At 59.3% G+C, this 26,763-nt stretch overlaps 1 protein-coding gene across 1 annotated transcript in view; it reads right to left on the bottom strand.

Moving 5' to 3' along the window:
• Nucleotides 1–1,159: 1,159 nt before the first annotated feature.
• The window catches only part of LOC144954679 (receptor-type tyrosine-protein phosphatase delta-like), a 54,449-nt gene continuing 28,845 nt past the window's right edge, over nt 1,160–26,763 (bottom strand). The window contains 11 exon segments of the mRNA XM_078885112.1: nt 1,160–1,789; nt 1,792–1,826; nt 1,829–1,898; nt 6,573–6,722; nt 10,757–10,866; nt 16,367–16,484; nt 16,805–17,040; nt 18,921–19,263; nt 19,351–19,724; nt 21,752–21,896; nt 24,584–24,717. Coding sequence (XP_078741238.1) covers nt 1,274–1,789; nt 1,792–1,826; nt 1,829–1,898; nt 6,573–6,722; nt 10,757–10,866; nt 16,367–16,484; nt 16,805–17,040; nt 18,921–19,263; nt 19,351–19,724; nt 21,752–21,896; nt 24,584–24,717 — 2,231 coding nt within the window. The 3' untranslated portion in view covers nt 1,160–1,273.

Raw genomic sequence — 26,763 nt, 5'->3', positions numbered from 1 at the left:
GGAGAGAGAGTGGGGGGAGAGTGGGGGGAGAGAGTGGGGGGAGAGAGAGTGGGGGGAGAGTGGGGGGAGAGAGTGGGGGGAGAGAGAGTGGGGAGAGACAAGAAGGAAAGTGAGAAAGTCAGTTACAGGACACCCACCCACTCACTCACCCACCCACTCACTCACCCACCCACTCACTCCCCCCCACCCCCCCCCCCCCCCCACTCACCCACCCACCCACTCACCACCCACTCACCCTCCCACTCACCCCACCCACTCATTCACCCACTTACCCACCCACCCACCCACTCACCCACCCACTCATTCACCCACTCACACACTCACCCACTCAACCACCCACCCACTCACCTATCCACTCCCTGATTCACCCCACCCATTCACCCACCCACTCACCCACCCACTCACTCATTCACCCTCTCACCACCACCCCCCACTCACCCACCCACTCACTCACCCACCCACTCACTCCCCCCCACCCCCCCCCCCACTCACCCACCCACTCACCCACCCACTCACCCACTCACTCACCCACCCTCCCACTCACCCACCCACTCACCCACCCACTCATTCACCCACTTACCCACCCACCCACCCACTCACCCACCCACTCATTCACCCCACTCACACACTCACCCACTCAACCACCCACCCACTCACCTCACTCCACTCCCCTGATTCACCACCATTCACCCACCCACTCACCCACCCACTCACTCATTCACCCTCTCACCCACCCACCCACCCACTCACCCACCCACTCACTCATTCACCCTCTCACCCACCCACCCACCCACTCACCCACCCACTCACTCACCCACCCACTCACTCCCCCCCACCCCCACTCACCCACCCACTCACCCACTCACTCACCCACCCTCCCACTCACCCACCCACTCACCCACCCACTCATTCACCCACCCACCCACTCACCCACTCACTCACTCACTTACTCACAAATTCACACACTCAACCACCCACTCACCCACCCACCCACCCACTCATTCACTGACCCACTCACCCACCCACTCACTCACTTACTCACAAACTCACACACTCAACCACCACCCCACCCACTCACTCACCCCACCCACTCACCCCCCCACTCACTCACTCACCCACCCACCCCCTCCCCACTCCCCCCCCTCACCCTCTCCCCGCCGCTGGAGTTCTCTCCTGCAGGCTGGGGCTGTAGGGCCCCATGCCCTTGCTCGTCAGCGCCGCCACTCGGAAGTTGTACGTCGTTTCGGGGCGTCAGGCCTTCCACAGTGAAAGGTCACCACCTCCTCTTGGTCAGCCTGGTCCCAGGCCTGACCCAGGGCCTGCTCCCAGGCCTGAGCCTGACCCTGGGCCTGACTCTCAGCCTGATCCTGGGCCTTGTCCCAGGCCTGATCCCAGGCCTGACCCTGGGCCTGACTCTCAGCCTGACCCTGGGCCTGACCCTGGGCCTGACCCTGGGCCTGACCCTGGGCCTTGTCCCAGGCCTGAGCCTGACCCTGAGCCTGAGCCTGACCCTGGGCCTGACTCTGAGCCTGACCCTGGGCCTGACCCTGGGCCTGACCTGAGCCTGACCCTGAGCCTGACCCTGGGCCTGACCCTGGGCCTGACCCTGGGCCTTGTCCCAGGCCTGAGCCTGACCCTGGGCCTGCTCCCAAGCTTGGCTTCGGGCTCCGTGGGCAGCATGAGCCGCGCCAGGAGGAGGAGGAGGGGCGTTGAGGATGAGGGCGGTCTCGTGAGCGGCATCGATGTGCCGGTAGGCGAGTGAGTAGGCCCGCACCACGCCGTTGCGTTTCGGGCCAGCACGGGAGGTCGCCACGAGAGGCCCAGGCCGTGGGAGAGGCCGTCTCCACGCGGAGACGCTGCGGGAAGCCACGTGGGACCTCCTCAGGGACTCGTAGCTCCTGCGGGGACAGGGAAGGGGGGTGATGGTGATGGTGGTGATGATGGTGGTGATGGTGGTGATGGTGGTGATGGTGGTGGTGGTGATGGTGGTGGTGATGGTGGTGGTGGTGATGGTGGTGGTGATGATGGTGGTGATGATGGTGGTGATGATGGTGGTGGTGGTGATGGTGGTGGTGGTGGTGATGGTGATGGTGGTGATGATGGTGGTGGTGGTGGTGATGGTGGTGGTGGTGATGGTGGTGGTGGTGTTGGTGATGGTGGTGGTGATGGTGGTGGTGATGATGGTGGTGATGGTGGCGGTGGTGGTGATGGTGGTGATGGGGGCGGTCCGGCAAAAACAACCCCCTACTTCCTCATGGTGCCGGGTGGCAGAGCTCGTAAACGGGTTTTGATTCCTTACCCTTACCCGTACCGTACCCGTACCCGGCCGCACCAGGGTCGCAAACGGGTACCCGTACCCGGCCGTACCCGTACCCTACCCGTACCCGGCCGGGTACGGGTAGGGTACGGGTATCGGGTACCCGATTGAGACCTCTGGGATGAAGCCACGTTGCAGGCGCGGGTAGGTTGATTCTAGGAACTTGAATTGTGAGAAGAGACAAGACGTTGGGAAATGAGTGACAAACGGTGACTCACCAGTGACTCACGGCCTACCCGTACCCTACCCTACCCCTACCCTACCCGTACCCTACCCGTACCCGGCCGTACCCTACCCCTACCCGTACCCGTACCCTACCCGTACCCTACCCGTACCCTACCCGTACCCGTACCCTACCCGTACCCTACCCGTACCCTACCCGTACCCGTACCCTACCCGTACCCTACCCGTACCCTACCCGTACCCTACCCGTACCCGTACCCTACCCGTACCCTACCCGTACCCTACCCGTACCCCTACCCGTACCCTACCCCTACCCGTACCCTACCCGTACCCTACCCGTACCCCTACCCGTACCCTACCCGTACCCTACCCGTACCCGTACCCCTACCCGTACCCTACCCCTACCCGTACCCTACCCGTACCCGTACCCTACCCGTACCCGTACCCCTACCCGTACCCTACCCGTACCCGTACCCTACCCGTACCCGTACCCCTACCCGTACCCTACCCCTACCCGTACCCGTACCCCTACCCGTACCCTACCCCTACCCGTACCCTACCCGTACCCGTACCCTACCCGTACCCTACCCGTACCCTACCCGTACCCGTACCCTACCCGTACCCTACCCGTACCCTACCCCTACCCTACCCCTACCCTACCCCTACCCGTACCCCTACCCGTACCCTACCCCTACCCGTACCCTACCCGTACCCTACCCGTACCCGGCCGCACCAGGGTCGCAAACGGCTACCCGTACCCGGCCGGGTACGGGTAGCCGGTTATCGGGTAGGGTACGGGTATCGGGTACCCGGTTGCGACCTCTGCCAGGCAGCAACGCTGTGGTGGGCAGTGCCGTGGGGTGAAGGACAATTCCGATTGGCCTCTCCCCTCATGGCGTCTGTGACCACCACAGCGTCTAAACGGGGGCTCTGGACGGATGCGAGTGGCTGGTAACCCCTCCACCTTCAATTAATTACCACTAAACCACGACTGAAATATGTAATTATTAAGCTTGTGCCGGAGGCCCCGGGGGGACAGGCGTCTATGACGTCTCCTGGCCAAACCCCAATTGGCGGAGCCAGGAGATTGAATCTTCACCCTCGGGGCTCCTCCAGAAACAACGAAAAGCCACTTTGTGCGGCCACGTGGAATGTTCGAACGCTCACTGCGGAGGAGAGGCTGCCACTCCTCTGTCGGGAGCTGGACCGGTACCGCCTGGATCTCTGCGGCATTCAGGAGGTCCGGTGGACCGGCTCTGGCTCCTGCCACCATGAGGGGTGGACAGTCCTCTACTCGGGGCAGGAGACTGCCAAACAACAGCGAGTGGCTCTTCTTCTGAACAAAAGAATGAAGGGGGCGTGGGAGCGTGGCGGTGAGGTGTGGGAAGCTGTAAGCCCCAGGCTACTTTGGGCTCGCCTTCCCATCAACCGGAGGCGAGGAGTGGTGGTCGTGGTTACTTATGCCCCCACCGAAGACGAACATCCGTGGAGGGATGCAGGCAAAGCCGATGAGTCAGATGCCTTCTATGTGACGTGTCTCTCCCCGTGTCTCCCTCCCCGTGTCTCTCTCCCCGTGTCTCTCTCCCCGTGTCTCTCTCTCTCCCCGTGTCTCTCTCTCCCAGTGTCTCCCTCCCCTCCCCGTGTCTCTCTCTCTCCCCGTGTCTCTCTCTCCCAGTGTCTCCCTCCCCTCTCCGTGTCTCTCTCTGCCCGTGTCTCTCTCTCTCCCCGTGTCTCTCTCTCTCCCCGTGTCTCTCTCTCTCCCCGTGTCCCTCTCTCCCCGTGTCTCCCTCCCCGTGTCTCTCTCCCCGTGTCTCTCTCCCCGTGTCTCTCTCTCTTCCCGTGTCTCTCTCTCTCCCCGTGTCTCTCTCTCTCCCCGTGTCTCTCTCTCCCAGTGTCTCCCTCCCCTCTCCGTGTCTCTCTCTGCCCGTGTCTCTCTCTCTCCCCGTGTCTCTCTCTCTCCCCGTGTCTCTCTCTCTCCCCATGTCCCTCTCTCCCCGTGTCTCCCTCCCCGTGTCTCTCTCCCCGTGTCTCCCCGTGTTTCTCTCTCTCCCCGTGTCTCTCTCCTCGTGTCTCTCTCCCCGTGTCTCTCTCCCCGTGTCTCTCTCCCCGTGTCTCCCTCCCCGTGTCTCTCTCCCCGTGTCTCTCTCCCCGTGTCTCCCCGTGTCTCTCTCTCTCCCCGTGTCTCTCTCCCCGTGTCTCTCTCCCTGTGTCTCTCTCCCTCTCCCCGTGTCTCCCGCCCCATGTCTCCCTCTCCCCGTGTCTCTCTCCCCGTGTCTCTCTCTCTTCCCGTGTCTCTCTCTCTCCCCGTGTCTCCCTCTCTCCCCGTGTCTCCCTCCCCTCCCCGTGTCTCTCTCTCTCCCCGTGTCTCTCTCTCTCCCCATGTCTCTCCCTCTCCCCGTGTCTCCCTCTCTCCCCGTGTCTCCCTCCCTCTCCCCGTGTCTCCCTCTCTCCCCGTGTCTCCCTCCCTCTCCCCGTGTCTCCCTCTCTCCCCGTGTCTCCCTCCCCTCCCCGTGTCTCTCTCTCTCCCCGTGTCTCTCTCTCTCCCCATGTCTCTCCCTCTCCCCGTGTCTCCCTCTCTCCCCGTGTCTCCCTCCCTCTCCCCGTGTCTCTCTCTCTCCCCGTGTATCCCTCCCCGTGTCTCCCTCCCCGTCTCTCTCTCCCCGTGTCTCCCTACCCGTGTCTCTCCCTCTCCCCGTGTCTCTCTTCCCGTGTCTCTCTCTCTCCCCGTGTCTCTCTCTCTCCCCGTGTCTCTCTCTCTCCCCGTGTATCTCTCCCCGTGTCTCTCTCCCGTGTCTCTCTCTCTCCCCGTGTCTCTCTCTCTCCCCGTGTCTCTCTCTCTCCCCGTGTCTCTCTCTCTCTCCCCGTGTCTCTCTCCCCGTGTCTCTCTCCCCGTGTCTCTCTCCCCGTGTCTCTCTCCCCGTGTCTCTCTCCCCGTGTCTCTCTCCCCGTGTCTCTCTCCCCGTGTCTCTCTCCCCGTGTCTCTCTCCCCGTGTCTCTCTCCCCGTGTCTCTCTCTCCCCGTGTCTCTCTCTCTCCCCGTGTCTCTCTCCCCGTGTCTCTCTCCCCGTGTCTCTCTCCCCGTGTCTCTCTCCCCGTGTCTCTCTCCCCGTGTCTCTCTCCCCGTGTCTCTCTCCCCGTGTCTCTCCCTCTCCCCGTGTCTCTCTCCCCGTGTCTCTCTCCCGTGTCTCTCTCTCTCCCCGTGTCTCTCTGTCTCCCCGTGTCTCTCTCTCTCCCCGTGTCTCTCTCTCTCCCCGTGTCTCTCTCCCCGTGTCTCTCTCCCCGTGTCTCTCTCCCCGTGTCTCTCTCCCCGTGTCTCTCTCCCCGTGTCTCTCTCCCCGTGTCTCTCTCCCCGTGTCTCTCTCTCCCCGTGTCTCTCTCTCCCCGTGTCTCTCTCTCCCCGTGTCTCTCTCTCTCCCCGTGTCTCTCTCCCCGTGTCTCTCTCCCCGTGTCTCTCTCTCCCCGTGTCTCTCTCTCTCCCCGTGTCTCTCTCTCTCCCCGTGTCTCTCTCCCCGTGTCTCTCTCCCCGTGTCTCTCTTCCCGTGTCTCTCTCCCCTTGTCTCTCACCCCGTGTCTCTCTCCCCGTGTCTCTCCCTCTCCCCGTGTCTCTCTCCCCGTGTCTCTCTCCCCGTGTCTCTCTCCCCGTGTCTCTCTCCCCGTGTCTCTCCCTCTCCCCGTGTCTCTCTCCCGTGTCTCTCTCTCTCCCCGTGTCTCTCTCTCCCCGTGTCTCTCTCTCTCCCCGTGTCTCTCTCCCCGTGTCTCTCTCCCCATGTCTCTCTCCCCGTGTCTCTCTCCCCGTCTCTCTCTCCCCGTGTCTCTCTCCCCGTGTCTCTCTCCCCGTGTCTCTCTCTCTCCCCATGTCTCTCTCTCCCCGTGTCTCTCTCCCCGTGTCTCTCTCCCCGTGTCTCCCTCCCCTCCCCGTCTCTCTCTCCCCGTGTCTCTCTCCCCCCCGTGTCTCTCTCCCCGTGTCTCTCTCTCTCCCCATGTCTCTCTCTCTCCCGTGTCTCTCTCTCTCTCCCCGTCTCTCTCTCCCCTTGTCTCTCTCCCCCCCGTGTCTCTCTCCCCGTGCCTCTCACCTTGGAGGATTCCTGCCCGAAGCCGACACGATTCTTTGCCGAGATTCTGAAGACGTAAACCGCCCCGCGGTGGATATCCGGCAGCGAGTAAGTGGTCTCCAGGGCAGAGAACTCCAGAGTGCTGAGTGGAGACACATCGACTCTGCCAAACTGGGAGACACGGGGAGAGAGACATGGTGAGACACGGGGGTGAGACACGGGGTGAGAGACACGGTGAGAGAGAGAGAGACGGTGAGAGAGAGACACGGTGAGACACGGTGAGACACGGGGAGACACGGGGAGACACGGGGAGACACGGTGAGACACGGGGGTGAGACATGGGGAGACACGGGGAGACACGGGGAGACACGGTGAGACACGGTGAGACACGGTGAGACACGGTGAGACACGGTGAGACACGGGGAGACACGGGGAGACACGGTGAGACACGGGGAGACACGAGGAGACACGGTGAGACACGGTGAGACACGGGGAGACACGGTGAGACATGGGGAGACACGGGGAGACACGGTAAGACACGGGGGTGAGACACGGGGAGACACGGTGAGACACGGTGAGACATGGGGAGACACGGGGAGACACGGGGAGACACGATGAGACACGGTGAGACACGGTGAGACATGGGGAGACACGGGGAGACACGGGGAGACACGATGAGACACGGTGAGACACGGTGAGACATGGGGAGACACGGGGAGACACGGTAAGACACGGGGAGACATGGTGAGACACGGTGAGACACGGTGAGACACGGGGAGACACGGTGAGACACGGTGAGACACGGTGAGACACGGGGGTGAGACATGGGGAGACACGATGAGACACGGTGAGACACGGTGAGACACGGTGAGACACGGTGAGACACGGTGAGACACGGGGAGACACGGGGAGACACGGTGAGACACGGGGAGACACGGGGAGACACGGTGAGACACGGTGAGACACGGGGAGACACGGTGAGACACGGTGAGACATGGGGAGACACGGGGAGACACGGTAAGACACGGGGAGACACGGTGAGACACGGGGAGACACGGGGAGACACGGTGAGACACGGGGAGACACGGTGAGACACGGGGAGACACGGGGAGACACGGTAAGACACGGGGGTGAGACACGGTGAGACACGGTGAGACACGGTGAGACACGGTGAGACATGGGGAGACACGGGGAGACACGGGGAGACACGATGAGACACGGTGAGACACGGTGAGACATGGGGAGACACGGGGAGACACGGTAAGACACGGGGAGACACGGTGAGACACGGTGAGACACGGTGAGACACGGGGAGACACGGTGAGACACGGTGAGACACGGGGGTGAGACATGGGGAGACACGATGAGACACGGTGAGACACGGTGAGACACGGTGAGACACGGTGAGACATGGGGAGACACGGTGAGACACGGTGAGACACGGTGAGACACGGTGAGACACGGGGAGACACGGTGAGACACGGTGAGACACGGTGAGACACGGTGAGACACGGGGAGACACAGTGAGACACGGTGAGACACGGTGAGACACGGTGAGACATGGGGAGACACGGTGAGACACGGTGAGACACGGTGAGACACGGTGAGACACGGTGAGACACGGTGAGACACGGGGAGACACGGTGAGACACGGTGAGACACGGGGAGACACGGTGAGACACGGTGAGACACGGGGAGACACGGTGAGACACGGTGAGACACGGGGAGACACGGTGAGACATGGGGAGACACGGGGAGACACGGGGAGACACGGTGAGACACGGGGAGACACGGTGAGACACGGGGAGACACGGTGAGACACGGGGAGACACGGGGAGACACGGGGAGACACGGTGAGACACGGGGAGACACGGTGAGACACGGGGAGACACGGGGAGACACGGTGAGACACGGGGAGACACGGTGAGACACGGGGAGACACGGGGAGACACGGGGAGACACGGTGAGACACGGGGAGACACGGTGAGACACGGGGAGACACGGTGAGACACGGGGAGACACGGTGAGACACGGGGAGACACGGGGAGACACGGGGAGACACGGGGAGACACGGCGAGACACGGGTAGACACGGGGAGACACGGGGGTGAGACACGGTGAGACACGGTGAGACACGGTGAGACACGGTGAGACACGGGGAGACACGGTGAGACACGGGGAGACACGGGGAGACACGGGGAGACACGGTGAGACATGGTGAGACACGGGGGTGAGACACGGTGAGACACGGTGAGACATGGGGAGACACGGGGAGACACGGGGAGACACGGGGAGACACGGTGAGACACGGTGAGACACGGTGAGACACGGTGAGACATGGGGAGACACGGTGAGACATGGGGAGACACGGTGAGACATGGGGAGACACGGGGGTGAGACACGGGGAGACACGGTGAGACATGGGGAGACATGGGGAGACACGGTGAGACATGGGGAGACACGGGGGTGAGACACGGTGAGACACGGTGAGACACGGGGAGACACGGTGAGACATGGGGAGACACGGGGAGACACGGGGAGACACGGGGAGACACGGTGAGACATGGGGAGACACGGGGAGACACGGTGAGACATGGGGAGACACGGTGAGACACGGTGAGACATGGGGAGACACGGGGGTGAGACACGGTGAGACACGGGGAGACACGGTGAGACATGGGGAGACACGATGAGACACGGTGAGACACGGTGAGACACGGTGAGACATGGGGAGACACGGGGAGACACGGGGAGACACGGGGAGACACGGTGAGACATGGGGAGACACGGGGAGACACGGTGAGACATGGGGAGACACGGGGAGACATGGTGAGACACGGTGAGACACGGGGAGACACGGGGAGACACGGTGAGACACGGGGAGACACGGGGAGACACGGTGAGACATGGGGAGACACGGGGAGACACGGTGAGACATGGGGAGACACGGGGAGACACGGTGAGACATGGGGAGACACGGTGAGACACGGTGAGACACGGTGAGACACGGTGAGACATGGGGAGACACGGGGGTGAGACACGGTGAGACACGGTGAGACACGGTGAGACATGGGGAGACACGGGGGTGAGACACGGGGAGACACGGGGAGACACGGTGAGACACGATGAGACACGGTGAGACACGGGGGTGAGACACGGGGAGACACGGGGAGACACGGTGAGACACGGTGAGACATGGGGAGACACGGGGAGACATGGGGAGACACGGGGGTGAGACACGGTGAGACACGGGGAGACACGGTAAGACACGGGGAGACACGGTGAGACACGGTGAGACACGGGGAGACACGGGGGTGAGACACGGGGAGACACGGTGAGACACGGTGAGACATGGGGAGACACGGGGGTGAGACACGGTGAGACACGGTGAGATACGGTGAGACACGGGGAGACACGGTGAGACATGGGGAGACACGGTGAGACACGGTGAGACACGGTGAGACACGGTGAGACATGGGGAGACACGGTGAGACATGGGGAGACACGGGGGTGAGACACGGGGAGACACGGGGAGACACGGTGAGACATGGGGAGACACGGGGAGACACGGTGAGACATGGGGAGACACGGGGAGACACGGGGAGACACGGGGAGACACGGGGAGACACGGGGAGACACGGGGAGACACGGTGAGACACGGGGAGACACGGGGAGACACGGTGAGACACGGTGAGACACGGGGAGACACGGTGAGACACGGGGAGACACGGGGAGACACGGGGAGACACGGGGAGACACGGGGAGACACGGTGAGACACGGGGAGACATGGGGAGACACGGTGAGAGAGAGAGAGACACGGGGAGAGGGAGAGACACGGGGAGAGAGACACGGGGAGAGAGAGAGAGACACGGGGAGAGAGACACGGGGAGAGAAAGAGAGACACGGGGAGAGAGAGAGAGACACGGGGAGAGGGAGAGACACGGGGAGAGAGACACGAGGAGAGAGAGAGAGACACGGGGAGAGAGAGAGACACGGGGAGAGAGACACGAGGAGAGAGAGAGAGACACGGTGAGTGAGAGAGACACGGGGAGAGAGACACGGTGAGTGAGAGAGACACGGGGAGAGAGACACGGTGAGTGAGAGAGACACGGGGAGAGAGACACGGTGAGTGAGAGAGACACGGGGAGAGAGACACGGGGAGAGAGAGACACGTGGTGGAGAGAGACACGTGGTGAGAGAGACACCTGTAGTCGATACCCCAGCAAGGCGCCGTGAGTCTGGCTGGGCGGTCTCCAAGTCACCACGGCGGAGACGCCTCCAGTGTAGCTCACAAAGAGTACGGGAGGTAGTGGCACTGTGGGATTACACAGTCACTCAGTCAGTCACTCAGCCACTCACTCACTCAGTCAGTCACTCAGCCACTCACTCACTCAGTCACTCAGCCACTCACTCACTCAGTCAGTCACTCAGTCAGTCACTCAGTCAGTCACTCAGTGTAGCTCACAAAGAGTACAGGAGGCAGTGGCACTGTGGGATTACACAGTCACTCAGTCAGTCACTCAGCCACTCACTCACTCAGTCAGTCACTCAGCCACTCACTCACTCAGTCACTCAGCCACTCACTCACTCACTCACTCAGTCAGTCACTCACTCACTCACTCAGTCACTCACTCAGTCACTCAGCCACTCACTCAGCCACTCACTCACTCAGTCACTCACTCAGTCACTCACTCAGTCACTCAGTCACTCACTCAGTCACTCAGTCACTCACTCAGTCACTCAGCCACTCACTCAGCCACTCACTCACTCAGTCACTCACTCAGTCACTCACTCAGTCACTCAGTCACTCACTCAGTCACTCAGTCACTCACTCAGCCACTCACTCACTCAGTCACTCACTCAGTCACTCACTCAGTCACTCAGTCACTCACTCAGTCACTCACTCAGTCACTCAGTCACTCACTCAGTCACTCAGCCACTCACTCAGCCACTCACTCACTCAGTCACTCACTCAGTCACTCACTCAGTCACTCAGTCACTCACTCAGTCACTCACTCAGTCACTCAGTCACTCACTCAGTCACTCACTCAGTGTAGCTCACAAAGAGTACAGGAGGCAGTGGCACTGTGAGAGATACAGTCACTCAGTCAGTCACTCAGCCACTCACTCACTCAGTCAGTCACTCAGTCACTCACTCAGTCACTCAGTCACTCACTCAGTCACTCAGTCACTCACTCAGTCACTCAGTCACTCACTCAGTCACTCAGTCACTCACTCAGTGTAGCTCACAAAGAGTACGGGTAGTAGTGGCACTGTGGGATTACACAGTCACTCAGTCAGTCACTCAGTCAGTCACTCAGTCAGTCACTCAGTCACTCACTCAGTGTAGCTCACAAAGAGTACGGGTAGTAGTGGCACTGTGGGATTACACAGTCACTCAGTCAGTCACTCAGTCAGTCACTCAGTCAGTCACTCAGTCACTCACTCAGTCACTCAGTCACTCACTCAGTCACTCACTCAGTGTAGCTCACAAAGAGTACAGGAGGCAGTGGCACTGTGAGAGATACAGTCACTCAGTCAGTCACTCAGCCACTCACTCACTCAGTCAGTCACTCAGTCACTCACTCAGTCACTCAGTCACTCACTCAGTCACTCAGTCAGTCACTCAGTGTAGCTCACAAAGAGTACGGGTGGTAGTGGCACTGTGGGATTACACAGTCACTCAGTCAGTCACTCAGTCAGTCACTCAGTCAGTCACTCAGTCAGTCACTCAGTCAGTCACTCACTCACTCAGTCACTCAGTCAGTCACTCAGTCAGTCACCCAGTCACTCACTCACTCAGTCACTCACTCACTCAGTCACTCAGTCAGTCACTCACTCAGTCACTCAGTCACTCAGTCACTCAGTCACTCAGTCACTCAGTCAGTTACTCAGTCAGTCACTCAGTCAGTCACTCAGCCACTCACTCACTCAGTCAGTCACTCACTCAGTCAGTCACTCAGTCACTCACTCACTCACTCAGTCACTCAGTCAGTCACTCAGTCACTCACTCAGTCAGTCAGTCACTCAGTCAGTCAGTCACTCAGTCACTCAGTCAGTCAGTCAGTCACTCAGTCAGTCAGTCAGTTACTCAGTCAGTCACTCAGTCAGTCACTCAGCCACTCACTCACTCAGTCAGTCACTCACTCAGTCAGACAGTCACTCAGTCACTCACTCAGTCACTCACTCAGTCACTCAGTCACTCACTCAGTCACTCAGTCACTCACTCAGTCACTCAGCCACTCACTCAGCCACTCACTCACTCAGTCACTCACTCAGTCACTCACTCAGTCACTCAGTCACTCACTCAGTCACTCAGTCACTCACTCAGCCACTCACTCACTCAGTCACTCACTCAGTCACTCACTCAGTCACTCAGTCACTCACTCAGTCACTCACTCAGTCACTCAGTCACTCACTCAGTCACTCAGCCACTCACTCAGCCACTCACTCACTCAGTCACTCACTCAGTCACTCACTCAGTCACTCAGTCACTCACTCAGTCACTCACTCAGTCACTCAGTCACTCACTCAGTCACTCACTCAGTGTAGCTCACAAAGAGTACAGGAGGCAGTGGCACTGTGAGAGATACAGTCACTCAGTCAGTCACTCAGCCACTCACTCACTCAGTCAGTCACTCAGTCACTCACTCAGTCACTCAGTCACTCACTCAGTCACTCAGTCACTCACTCAGTCACTCAGTCACTCACTCAGTCACTCAGTCACTCACTCAGTCACTCAGTCACTCACTCAGTCACTCAGTCACTCACTCAGTGTAGCTCACAAAGAGTACGGGTAGTAGTGGCACTGTGGGATTACACAGTCACTCAGTCAGTCACTCAGTCAGTCACTCAGTCAGTCACTCAGTCAGTCACTCAGTCAGTCACTCACTCACTCAGTCACTCAGTCAGTCACTCACTCACTCAGTCACTCACTCAGTCACTCACTCAGTCACTCAGTCACTCACTCAGTCACTCAGTCACTCACTCAGTCACTCAGCCACTCACTCAGCCACTCACTCACTCAGTCACTCACTCAGTCACTCACTCAGTCACTCAGTCACTCACTCAGTCACTCAGTCACTCACTCAGCCACTCACTCACTCAGTCACTCACTCAGTCACTCACTCAGTCACTCAGTCACTCACTCAGTCACTCACTCAGTCACTCAGTCACTCACTCAGTCACTCAGCCACTCACTCAGCCACTCACTCACTCAGTCACTCACTCAGTCACTCACTCAGTCACTCAGTCACTCACTCAGTCACTCACTCAGTCACTCAGTCACTCACTCAGTCACTCACTCAGTGTAGCTCACAAAGAGTACAGGAGGCAGTGGCACTGTGAGAGATACAGTCACTCAGTCAGTCACTCAGCCACTCACTCACTCAGTCAGTCACTCAGTCACTCACTCAGTCACTCAGTCACTCACTCAGTCACTCAGTCACTCACTCAGTCACTCAGTCACTCACTCAGTCACTCAGTCACTCACTCAGTCACTCAGTCACTCACTCAGTCACTCAGTCACTCACTCAGTGTAGCTCACAAAGAGTACGGGTAGTAGTGGCACTGTGGGATTACACAGTCACTCAGTCAGTCACTCAGTCAGTCACTCAGTCAGTCACTCAGTCACTCACTCAGTCACTCAGTCACTCACTCAGTCACTCACTCAGTGTAGCTCACAAAGAGTACAGGAGGCAGTGGCACTGTGAGAGATACAGTCACTCAGTCAGTCACTCAGCCACTCACTCACTCAGTCAGTCACTCAGTCACTCACTCAGTCACTCAGTCACTCACTCAGTCACTCAGTCACTCACTCAGTGTAGCTCACAAAGAGTACGGGTAGTAGTGGCACTGTGGGATTACACAGTCACTCAGTCAGTCACTCAGTCAGTCACTCAGTCAGTCACTCAGTCAGTCACTCAGTCAGTCACTCACTCACTCAGTCACTCAGTCAGTCACTCAGTCAGTCACCCAGTCACTCACTCACTCACTCAGTCACTCACTCACTCAGTCACTCAGTCAGTCACTCACTCAGTCACTCAGTCACTCAGTCACTCAGTCACTCAGTCAGTTACTCAGTCAGTCACTCAGTCAGTCACTCAGCCACTCACTCACTCAGTCAGTCACTCACTCAGTCAGTCACTCAGTCACTCACTCACTCACTCAGTCACTCAGTCAGTCACTCAGTCACTCACTCAGTCAGTCAGTCACTCAGTCAGTCAGTCACTCAGTCACTCAGTCAGTCAGTCAGTCACTCAGTCAGTCAGTCAGTTACTCAGTCAGTCACTCAGTCAGTCACTCAGCCACTCACTCACTCAGTCAGTCACTCACTCAGTCAGACAGTCACTCAGTCACTCACTCAGTCAGTCACTCAGTCACTCACTCAGTCACTCAGTCACTCAGTCACTCACTCACTCAGTCAGTCACTCAGTCACTCAGTCAGTTACTCAGTCAGTCACTCAGTCAGTCACTCAGCCACTCACTCACTCAGTCAGTCACTCAGTCACTCACTCACTCAGTCAGTCACTCAGTCAGTCACTCACTCAGTCACTCAGTCAGTCACTCAGTCACTCAGTCAGTCACTCAGTCACTCACTCAGTCACTCACTCACTCAGTCAGTCACTCACTCAGTGTAGCTCACAAAGAGTACAGGAGGCAGTGGCACTGTGAGAGATACAGTCACTCAGTCAGTCACTCACTCACTCACTCACTCAGTCAGTCACTCAGTCACTCACTCAGTCACTCAGTCACTCAGTCACTCAGTCACTCACTCAGTCACTCAGTCACTCACTCAGTCAGTCACTCAGTCACTCACTCAGTCACTCAGTCACTCACTCAGTCACTCAGTCACTCACTCAGTCACTCAGCCACTCACTCACTCAGTCAGTCACTCAGTCACTCAGTCACTCACTCAGCCACTCACTCAGTCACTCAGTCACTCACTCAGTCACTCAGTCACTCACTCAGTCACTCAGTCACTCAGTCACTCACTCAGTCAGTCACTCAGTCATCTAGTCACTCAGTCAGTCAGTCACTCAGTCATCTAGTCACTCAATCAGTCACTCAGTCAGTCACTCAGTCAGTCACTCAGTCACTCACTCAGTCACTCAGTCACTCAGTCACTCACTCAGTCAGTCACTCAGTCATCTAGTCACTCAGTCAGTCAGTCACTCAGTCATCTAGTCACTCAATCAGTCACTCAGTCAGTCACTCAGTCAGTCACTCAGTCACTCAGTCACTCACTCACTCAGTCACTCAGTCAGTCACTCAATCACTCAGTCAGTTACTCAGTCAGTCACTCAGTCAGTCACTCAGTCAGTCACTCAGTCACTCACTCAGTCACTCAGTCAGTCACTCACTCAGTGTAGCTCACAAAGAGTACGGGTGGTAGTGGCACTGTGAGAGATACAGTCAGTCACTTAGTCAGTACTCACTCACTCACTCAGTCACTCAGTCACTCACTCACTCAGTCACTCAGTCAGTCACTCAGTCAGTCACCCAGTCACTCACTCACTCACTCACTCAGTCACTCACTCAGTCAGTCAGTCACTCAGCCACTCACTCACTCAGTCAGTCACTCAGTTAGTCAGTCACTCAGTCAGTCACTCAGTCAGTCACTCAGTCAGTCACTCACTCAGACAGTCAGACAGTCACTCAGTCAGTCACTCAGTCAGTCACTCACTCAGTCAGACAGTCACTCAGTGTAGCTCACAAAGAGTACAGGTGGTAGGGGGACTGTGGGAGACATAGTTACTCAGTCAGACACTCAGTCAGTCACTCACTCACCCGCTAGTCACCCGCTAGTCACTCACCGGCCCCCGTGGTGGAGCACAGCCGAGGACGACTCCGCGCCCCGTCCCCCTTGGCTGTGTAGGCGGCCACGGTGAGTGAGTAGGTCGCCTCAGCCTGAAGACCCCCAATCACCAACTCCTAGTCACATGGGCAGTCACATGGTCAGTCACATGGTCAGTCACATGGTCAGTCAGTCACGTGGTCAGTCACATGGACAGTCACCCACCCAGTCACCCACTCACCCACCCACTCACCCACCCACTCACCCACTCACTCACTCACCCACCCACTCACCCACCCACTCACTCACTCACTCACCCACCCACTCACTCACCCACCCACTCACCCACTCACTCACTCACTCACCCACCCACCCACCCACTCACCCACCGACCCACTCACCCACCGACCCACTCACCCACCCACCCACCCACTCACTCACTCACCCACCCACCCACCTCAACTTCAGGCATCATGACGTCCTTGATGAAGGGAGTAGCTCTATGTCCACCACCACCACCACCGCCACCACCACCACCACCGCCACCACCGTCACCCAGCAGCAGGCTGTAGTGCACCAGGTAGCCTCTGATGAGGCCGTGGCAAGCCTCCGCTGGTGGGGGTCTCCACGCCACGCGGATTGCCGTGGAGTTCACGGCCTCCACTTGTACACGGCGCGGTGGTGAGCTGGGGACTGGGTGGGGGGGGGGGTGGGTGGGTGGGTGAGTCAGTGGGTGAGTGGGTGGGTGAGTGGGTGAGTGAGTGAGTGAGTGAGTGGGTGGGTGAGTGAGTGAGTGAGTGAGTGCGTGAGTGGGTGGGTGAGTGAGTGAGTGAGTGGGTGAGTGAGTGAGTGAATGGGTGAATGAGTGGGTGGGTGAGTGGGTGAGTGAATGGGTGAGTGAGTGAGTCAGTGAGTCAGTGGGTGAGTGAGTGAGTCAGTGAGTGAGTGAGTGAGTGAGTCAGTGAGTGAGTGAGTCAGTGAGTGAGTGAGTCAGTGAGTGAGTGAGTCAGTGAGTGAGTGAGTGAGTCAGTGGGTGAGTGAGTGAGTGAGTCAGTGAGTGAGTGAGTCAGTGGGTGAGTGAGTCAGTGGGTGAGTGAGTGAGTGAGTCAGTGAGTGAGTGGGTGAGTGAGTGAGTCAGTGAGTCGGTGAGTGGGTGAGTGAGTGAGTGGGTGGGTGAGTGAGTGAGTGGGTGGGTGAGTGAGTGAGTGAGTGGGTGAGTGAGTGAGTGAGTGAGTGGGTGGGTGGGTGAGTGAGTGAGTGAGTGGGTGAGTGAGTGAGTGGGTGGGTGGGTGAGTGAGTGAGTGAGTGGGTGGGTGGGTGAGTGAGTGAGTGGGTGAGTGAGTGAGTGAATGGGTGAGTGAGTGGGTGGGTGAGTGGGTGAGTGAATGGGTGAGTGAGTGGGTGAGTGAGTGAGTCAGTGAGTCAGTGGGTGAGTGAGTGAGTGAGTCAGTGAGTGAGTGAGTGAGTCAGTGAGTGAGTGAGTCAGTGGGTGAGTGAGTGAGTGAGTGAGTCAGTGAGTGAGTGAGTCAGTGGGTGAGTGAGTCAGTGGGTGAGTGAGTGAGTGAGTCAGTGAGTGAGTGGGTGAGTGAGTGAGTGAGTCAGTGAGTCAGTGAGTGGGTGAGTCAGTGAGTGAGTGGGTGAGTGAGTGAGTCAGTGGGTGAGTGAGTGAGTGAGTCAGTGAGTGAGTGAGTCAGTGGGTGAGTGAGTCAGTGGGTGAGTGAGTGAGTGAGTCAGTGAGTGAGTGGGTGAGTGAGTGAGTGAGTCAGTGAGTCAGTGAGTGGGTGAGTGACTGAGTGTCTCACTGACTGACTGACTGTCTAACTGACTGTCTAACTGACTGACTGACTGAGTGTCTCACTGACTGACTGACTGTCTAACTGACTGACTGACTGAGTGTCTCACTGACTGACTGACTGTCTAACTGACTGACTGACTGAGTGTCTCACTGACTAACTGACTGTCTGAGTGACTAACTGACTGACTAACTAACTGAATGACTGACTGTCTAACTGACTGAGTGAGTGAGCGAGTGAGTCAGTGAGTGAGTCAGTGAGTGAGTCAGTGAGTGAGTCAGTGGGTGAGTGAGTGAGTCAGTGAGTGAGTCAGTGGGTGAGTGAGTGGGTGAGTGAGTGACTGACTAACTGACTGAGTGAGTGAGTGACTAACTGACTAACTAACTGACTAACTGGGTGACTAACTAACTGACTGACTAACTAACTGAGTGACTCACCATCCTCCTCCGTGCGCCCCAGCACGTCTGGGCTAGCTGGACCCTCCCCAGCGGCGGTGGCGGCAGCGACGCTCACGGCGTAGTGAGCGAGTGAGTCAGTGAGTCAGTGAGTGAGTCAGTGAGTGAGTCAGTGAGTCAGTGAGTGAGTCAGTGGGTGAGTGAGTGAGTCAGTGAGTGAGTCAGTGGGTGAGTGAGTGAGTGGGTGAGTGACTGACTAACTGACTGACTGACTGAGTGAGTGACTAACTGACTAACTAACTAACTAACTGACTAACTGACTAACTGACTGACTAACTAACTGACTAACTAACTAACTGACTGACTAACTAACTGAGTGACTCACCATCCTCCTCCGTGCGCCCCAGCACGTCTGGGCTAGCCGGACCCTCCCCAGCGGCGGTGGCGGCAGCGACGCTCACGGCGTAGTGAGTCCAGCGCTCCAGTCCACGCAGCGTCACCGTCAGCTCACCGGCACCCACCATCACCACCTCCTCATCATGCTGCTGCTGCTGCTGCTGATGCTGCTGATGCTGCTGATGCTGCTGATGCTGCTGATGCTGATGCTCCATGCCAACTCCACCACCACCTCCACCACCAGCTCCACCACCAGCACCACCTCCACCACCACCTCCAACACCACCTCCATCGCCACCACCACCACCATCACCACCATCTCTTCCTCCTCCTCCACCACCTCCACCACCACCACCTCCACCTCTTCCTCCTCCACCTCTTCCACCTCCACCACCACCACCTCCACCTCTTCCTCCTCCACCTCTTCCACCTCCACCACCTCCACCACCACCACCACCTCCTCTATCCACGGCATCGCCATCATCGCCATCACCGTCATCATCATCATCGTCATCATCTCCGTCACCACCACCATCATCATCGTCGTCATCGTCATCATCATCATCATCGCCGGTGGCCTTGTGAGCATCCTTGCGGTCATCGCCGTTGTTGTTGTGGTTGTTGTTGTTGTGGTTGTTGTTGTTGTTGTGGTGGTGGCCGAGTGGCCGGTATCTGACGGCGTAGGAGACGATGTCGCCGTTGCGAGACTCCGCCGGGGGAGGTCTCCAGCAGAGCTGCAGACTGCGGGAGCTGAGAGCACTCAGCTCCACGGAGAGGGGGGGGGCTGAGGGGGCTAGAGGGGGGGGGGGGAGAGGGGGGGGGGGAGGGGGGGAGGGGGGGGGGGGAGACAAGGGAGTGGGGGGAGAGATAATATTAAAGTGTGAGTCTCAGTGTCTCTCTGTGTGTGTGTGTCTCTGTGTGTGTGTGTCTCTGTGTGTGTGTGTCTCTGTGGGTCTCTGTGAGTCTCTATGGGTAGCAGTGCTGAGTCTGTGGGTGGCAGTGCTGAGTCTGTGGGTGACAGTGCTGAGTCTGTGGGTGGCAGTGCTGAGTCTATGGGTGACAGTGCTGAGTCTATGGGTGACAGTGCTGAGTCTATGGGTGACAGTGCTGAGTCTATGGGTGGCAGTGCTGAGTCTATGGGTGACAGTGCTGAGTCTGTGGGTGACAGTGCTGAGTCTGTGGGTGGCAGTGCTGAGTCTATGGGTGACAGTGCTGAGTCTGTGGGTGACAGTGCTGAGTCTGTGGGTGGCAGTGCTGAGTCTATGGGTGACAGTGCTGAGTCTATGGGTGACAGTGCTGAGTCTATGGGTGACAGTGCTGAGTCTATGGGTGACAGTGCTGAGTCTATGGGTGACAGTGCTGAGTCTATGGCAGTGCTGAGTCTGTGGGTGGCAGTGCTGAGTCTGTGGGTGGCAGTGCTGAGTCTGTGGGTGACAGTGCTGAGTCTATGGGTGACAGTGCTGAGTCTATGGGTGACAGTGCTGAGTCTGTGGGTGGCAGTGCTGAGTCTATGGGTGACAGTGTTGAGTCTATGGGTGGCAGTGCTGAGTCTGTGGGTGGCAGTGCTGAGTCTATGGGTGACAGTGCTGAGTCTGTTGGTGGCAGTGCTGAGTCTGTGGGTGGCAGTGCTGAGTCTGTGGGTGTGTCACGTGACACACGACTGCACACACTAACCTGTGACCTTGCAACCAATGGGAATCCTCCGTGCGCAGGGCATTATGGGTTACAACGGTGCATTGTGGGTTAATCGTCACGACACACCACTCACTCACCACTCACTCACCACTCACTCACTCACCACTCACTCACTCACCACTCACTCACCACTCACTCACCACTCACTCACCACTCACTCACCACTCAATGACTTCCCTCTCTGCGCTACGCAAGCCGCTACGTGTGGGGGGGGGGAGACACGGGGAGACACGGGGAGAGACACGGGGAGACACGGGGAGACACGGGGGAAGACACGGGGAGAGACACGGGGAGAGACACGGAGAGAGAGACACGGGGAGAAACACGGAGAGACACGGAGAGAGACACGGGGAGAGACGCGGAGAGACACGGAGAGAGACACGGGGAGAGACACGGGAAGAGACACGGGGAGAGACGCGGAGAGACACGGGGAGAGACACGGGGAGAGACACGGGGAGAGACACGGGGAGAGACACTGAGAGACACGGAGAGAGACACGGGGAGAGACACGGGAAGAGACACGGGGAGAGACACGGGGAGAGACGCGGGGAGAGACGCAGGGAGACACGGGGGGAGAGACACGAAGAGAGACACGGGGAGAGACATGGGGAGAGACACGGGGAGAGACACGGGGAGAGACACGGGGAGAGACACTGAGAGACACGGAGAGAGACACGGGGAGAGACACGGGAAGAGACACGGGGAGAGACACGGGGAGAGACACGGGGAGAGACACGGGGAGAGACAGACGGGGAGAGACACGGGGAGAGACACGGGGAGAGACACGGGGAGAGACACTGAGAGACACGGAGAGAGACACGGGGAGAGACACGGGAAGAGACACGGGGAGAGACACGGGGAGAGACGCGGGGAGAGACGCAGGGAGACACGGGGGGAGAGACACGAAGAGAGACACGGGGAGAGACATGGGGAGAGACACGGGGAGAGACACGGGGAGAGACACGGGGAGAGACACTGAGAGACACGGAGAGAGACACTGAGAGACACGGGGAGAGACACTGAGAGACACGGGGAGAAACACGGGGGGTGAGACGCGTTGTGGGGGTGGAGGAGGAGGAGGTGGTGGAGGAGGTGGTGGAGGAGGTGGTGGAGGAGGAGGTTTACCGGACGGAAGGGTGGACACCACCAGCGGGGCGGTGGCAGCGCCAACGCCGAGATCGGAGCGAGCGGCGAGCGTCAGAGAATACTCCGTGTCAGCGCTGAGACCCCTCAGAGAGTAGCTGGTGGCAGGAGGGAAACTCACCAACAGCTGGGAGAGAGGGTGAGAGGGTGAGTGAGTGAGTGGGTGAGTGGGTGATGAGTGAGTGAGTGGGTGAGTGGGTGAGTGGGTGGGTGAGTGAGTGGGTGAGCGAGTGGGTGAGCGAGCGAGCCAGTGGGTGAGTGAGTGAGTGAGTGGGTGGGTGGGTGAGTGAGTGAGTGGGTGAGTGGGTGATGAGTGAGTGAGTGGGTGAGTGGGTGAGTGCGTGAGTGAGTGGGTGAGTGAGTGGGTGAGTGAGTGAGTGGGTGAGTGGGTGAGTGGGTGAGTGAGTGGGTGAGTGGGTGAGTGGGTGGGTGAGTGAGTGAGTGGGTGGGTGAGTGAGTGGGTGAGTGGGTGAGTGGGTGAGTGAGTGGGTGAGTGGGTGAGTGGGTGGGTGAGTGAGTGAGTGGGTGAGAGGGTGAGTGAGTGAGTGAGTGGGTGAGTGGGTGATGAGTGAGTGAGTGGGTGAGTGGGTGAGTGAGTGAGTGGGTGAGTGGGTGAGTGGGTGAGTGGGTGAGTGAGTGGGTGGGTGAGTGGGTGGGTGAGTGGGTGGGTGGGTGAGTGGGTGAGTGGGTGAGTGAGTGAGTGAGTGGGTGAGTGGGTGGGTGAGTGGGTGGGTGAGTGGGTGGGTGAGTGGGTGGGTGGGTGAGTGAGTGGGTGAGTGGGTGAGTGGGTGAGTGGGTGGGTGAGTGAGTGGGTGAGTGGGTGAGTGGGTGAGTGAGTGGGTGAGTGGGTGAGTGGGTGAGTGGGTGAGTGGGTGGGTGAGTGGGTGGGTGAGTGGGTGGGTGGGTGAGTGGGTGAGTGGGTGAGTGAGTGAGTGAGTGGGTGAGTGGGTGAGTGGGTGGGTGAGTGGGTGGGTGAGTGGGTGGGTGAGTGGGTGGGTGGGTGAGTGGGTGAGTGGGTGAGTGAGTGAGTGAGTGGGTGAGTGGGTGAGTGAGTGGGTGAGTGGGTGAGTGGGTGGGTGAGTGAGTGAGTGGGTGAGTGGGTGAGTGGGTGAGTGAGTGGGTGAGTGAGTGGGTGAGTGAGTGAGTGAGTGAGTGGGTGGGTGATGAGTGAGTGAGTGGGTGAGTGGGTGAGTGGGTGGGTGAGTGAGTGGGTGAGCGAGTGGGTGAGCGAGCGAGCCAGTGTGAGTGAGTGAGTGAGTGAGTGAGTGAGTGAGTGAGTGGGTGAGTGGGTGGGTGAGTGAGTGAGTGGGTGAGTGGGTGAGTGAGTGAGTGAGTGAGTGGGTGGGTGGGTGAGTGGGTGGGTGAGTGGGTGGGTGAGTGGGTGGGTGGGTGAGTGGGTGAGTGGGTGAGTGAGTGAGTGAGTGGGTGGGTGGGTGAGTGAGTGGGTGAGTGGGTGGGTGAGTGGGTGGGTGGGTGAGTGGGTGAGTGGGTGAGTGGGTGAGCGAGCGAGCCAGTGGGTGAGTGAGTGAGTGAGTGAGTGAGTGGGTGAGTGGGTGGGTGAGTGAGTGAGTGGGTGAGAGGGTGAGTGAGTGAGTGAGTGAGTGGGTGGGTGGGTGAGTGGGTGGGTGAGTGGGTGGGTGAGTGGGTGGGTGGGTGAGTGGGTGAGTGGGTGAGTGAGTGAGTGAGTGGGTGAGTGGGTGAGTGAGTGAGTGAGTGGGTGAGTGGGTGAGTGAGTGGGTGAGTGGGTGAGTGGGTGGGTGAGTGAGTGAGTGGGTGAGTGGGTGAGTGGGTGAGTGAGTGGGTGAGTGAGTGGGTGAGTGAGTGAGTGAGTGAGTGGGTGGGTGATGAGTGAGTGAGTGGGTGAGTGGGTGAGTGGGTGGGGTGAGTGAGTGGGTGAGCGAGTGGGTGAGCGAGCGAGCCAGTGGGTGAGTGAGTGAGTGAGTGAGTGAGTGAGTGGGTGAGTGGGTGGGTGAGTGAGTGAGTGGGTGAGTGGGTGAGTGAGTGAGTGAGTGGGTGATGAATGATGAGTGAGTGAGTGGGTGAGTGGGTGGGTGAGTGAGTGAGTGGGTGAGTGGGTGAGTGAGTGAGTGGGTGGGTGGGTGAGTGAGTGGGTGAGTGGGTGAGTGGGTGGGTGAGTGAGTGAGTGGGTGAGTGGGTGAGTGGGTGAGTGAGTGGGTGAGTGAGTGGGTGAGTGAGTGAGTGAGTGAGTGAGTGAGTGGGTGAGTGGGTGAGTGGGTGGGGTGAGTGAGTGAGTGGGTGAGTGGGTGAGTGAGTGAGTGAGTGGGTGAGTGGGTGGGTGAGTGAGTGAGTGGGTGAGTGGGTGAGTGGGTGATGAGTGAGTGAGTGGGTGAGTGGGTGAGTGAGTGGGTGAGTGGGTGAGTGGGTGGGTGAGTGAGTGGGTGAGTGGGTGACGAGTGAGTGAGTGGGTGAGTGGGTGAGTGGGTGGGTGAGTGAGTGAGTGGGTGAGCGAGTGGGTGAGCGAGCGAGCCAGTGGGTGAGTGAGTGAGTGAGCGAGCGAGTGACTGGGCGAGTGAGTGAGTGAATGACTGAGCGAGCGAGCGAGCGGGTGAGTGAGTGACTGAGTGGGTGACTACCTGCTCCCCCGTGCATGTGGGTCCGTATCTCAGCTCGTAGCGAGTGACCACCTCTTGCCGTGGGGCTGCCCACGAGAGAGACTGAGTGAGCGAGTGGGCGAAGTGAGCGAGTGGGTGAGTGAGCGAGTGAGCGAGTGTGAGCGGGTGAGTGGGTGAACGAGTGAGCGGGTGAGTGAGCGAGTGACTGAGCGAGTGGTTGAGTGACTGAGTGAGTGACTACCTGCTCCCCCGTGCGTGTTGGTCCGTATCTCAACTCGTAGCGAGTGACCACCTCTTGCCGTGGGGCTGCCCACGAGAGAGAAATCTCCGAGTGAGAGACGCTCACCGCCGAGAGGGACGAGGGCTGGCTGGGAACTACGTGGGGGGGGGAGGGGGGGGGGAGAGTGAATGGGAGGATCACCCACTCACCCACCCACCCACTCACTCATCCAATCACCCACTTACTCACCCACCCACCCACTCACTCACACAATCACTCACCCACTCACCCACCCACTCACTCACCCACCCAGTCACTCAGTCAGTCACTCACCCACTCACCCACCCACCCAGTCACTCAGTCAGTCACTCACTCACTTTACTCACCCACCCACCCACTCACCCACCCACCCACTCACCCACCCCCCCACCCACCCACCCACTCACCCACCCACCCACTCACCCACCCACCCACTCACCCACTCACCCACCCACCCCCCCACTCACCCACCCACCCACTCACCCACCCACCCACCCACTCACCTACTCACTCACCCACCCACCCCCCCACTCACCCACCCCCACCCACTCACCCACCCCACTCACCCACCCACCCCACTCACCCACCCACCCACCCACCACCCCCCCACCCACCCACCCACCCACCCACTCACCCACCCACCCACCCACTCACCCACCCACCCACCCACTCACCCCACCCACCACTCACCACCCACCCCCCCCCCACTCACCCACCACCCACCCACTCACCCACCCCCACCCCACCCACTCACCCACCCCACCCACCAACCCCCCACCCCCCCCACCACCCCACCCACCCACCCACCCACCCACCACCCACCCACCCACCCCACCCACCCCCACCCACCACCCCACCCACCCACCCACCACCCACCCACTCACCCACCCCACTCACCCCACCCACCCCCACCCACCCACCCACCCACCACCCACCCACCCACTCACCCACTCACTCAGTCAGCTCAGTCACTCACTCACCCTCACCCACCACCCCACACACTCACCCACTCACTCATCTAATCACACACCCACCCACCCACACACTCACCCACCCACTCAATCACTCACACATCCATTCACTACTCACACACACCATCACCACCACTCACTACCACCACACAACACTACCCCACTCACCCACTCACCCACACCCACCCACCACCCACCCACCCACCCCCCCCACTCACCCACCCACCCACCACCCACCCACCCACCCACTCCACCCACCCACCCACCCACTCACCCACCCACCCACCCACCACCCACTCACCCACCCACCCACCCACCCACCCACCACCCACCACACCACCCACCCACTCACCCACCCACCCACTCACCCACTCACTCAGTCAGTCAGTCAGTCACTCACTCACCCACCCACTCACCCACTCACTCATCTAATCACTCACCCACCCACCCACTCACTCACCCACCCACTCAATCACTCATACATCCATTCACTTACTCACTCACACATTCACCCACTCACTCACTCACACAATCACTTACCCACGCACCCACTCACCCACCCACCCACCCACTCACCCACCCACCCACCCATTCACCTACCCACCCACTCAATCACCCACCCACTCACCCACCCACCCACCTATTCACCCACCCACCCACCTACTCACCCACCCACCCACCCACCCACCCACTCACCCACCCACTCACCCACCCACCCACTCACCCACCCACCCACCCACTCACTCACTCACACAATCACTTACCCACGCACCCACTCACCCACCCACCCACCCACTCACCCACCCACCCACCCACCCATTCACCTACCCACCCACTCAATCACCCACCCACTCACCCACCCACCCACCTATTCACCCACCCACCCACCTACTCACCCACCCACCCACTCACCCACCCACCCACCCACCCACTCACCCACCCACTCACCCACCCACCCACTCACCCACCCACCCACCCACCCACTCACCCACCCACTCACCCACTCACTCACTCAGTCAGTCAGTCAGTCACTCACTCACTCACCCACCCACTCACCCACTTACTCATCTAATCACTCACCCACCCACCCACTCACTCACCCACCCACTCAATCACTCATACATCCATTCACTTACTCACTCACACATTCACCCACTCACTTACTCACTCACACAATCACTTACCCACGCA

The sequence above is a fragment of the Lampetra fluviatilis genome, unplaced genomic scaffold (assembly GCF_964198595.1).
Source record: "Lampetra fluviatilis unplaced genomic scaffold, kcLamFluv1.1 SCAFFOLD_533, whole genome shotgun sequence".
Taxonomy (NCBI): Eukaryota; Metazoa; Chordata; class Hyperoartia; order Petromyzontiformes; family Petromyzontidae; genus Lampetra; species Lampetra fluviatilis.
The sequence above is the reverse complement of the archived record's forward strand: the minus strand, read 5'-3'. Positions and strand labels throughout refer to the sequence as shown.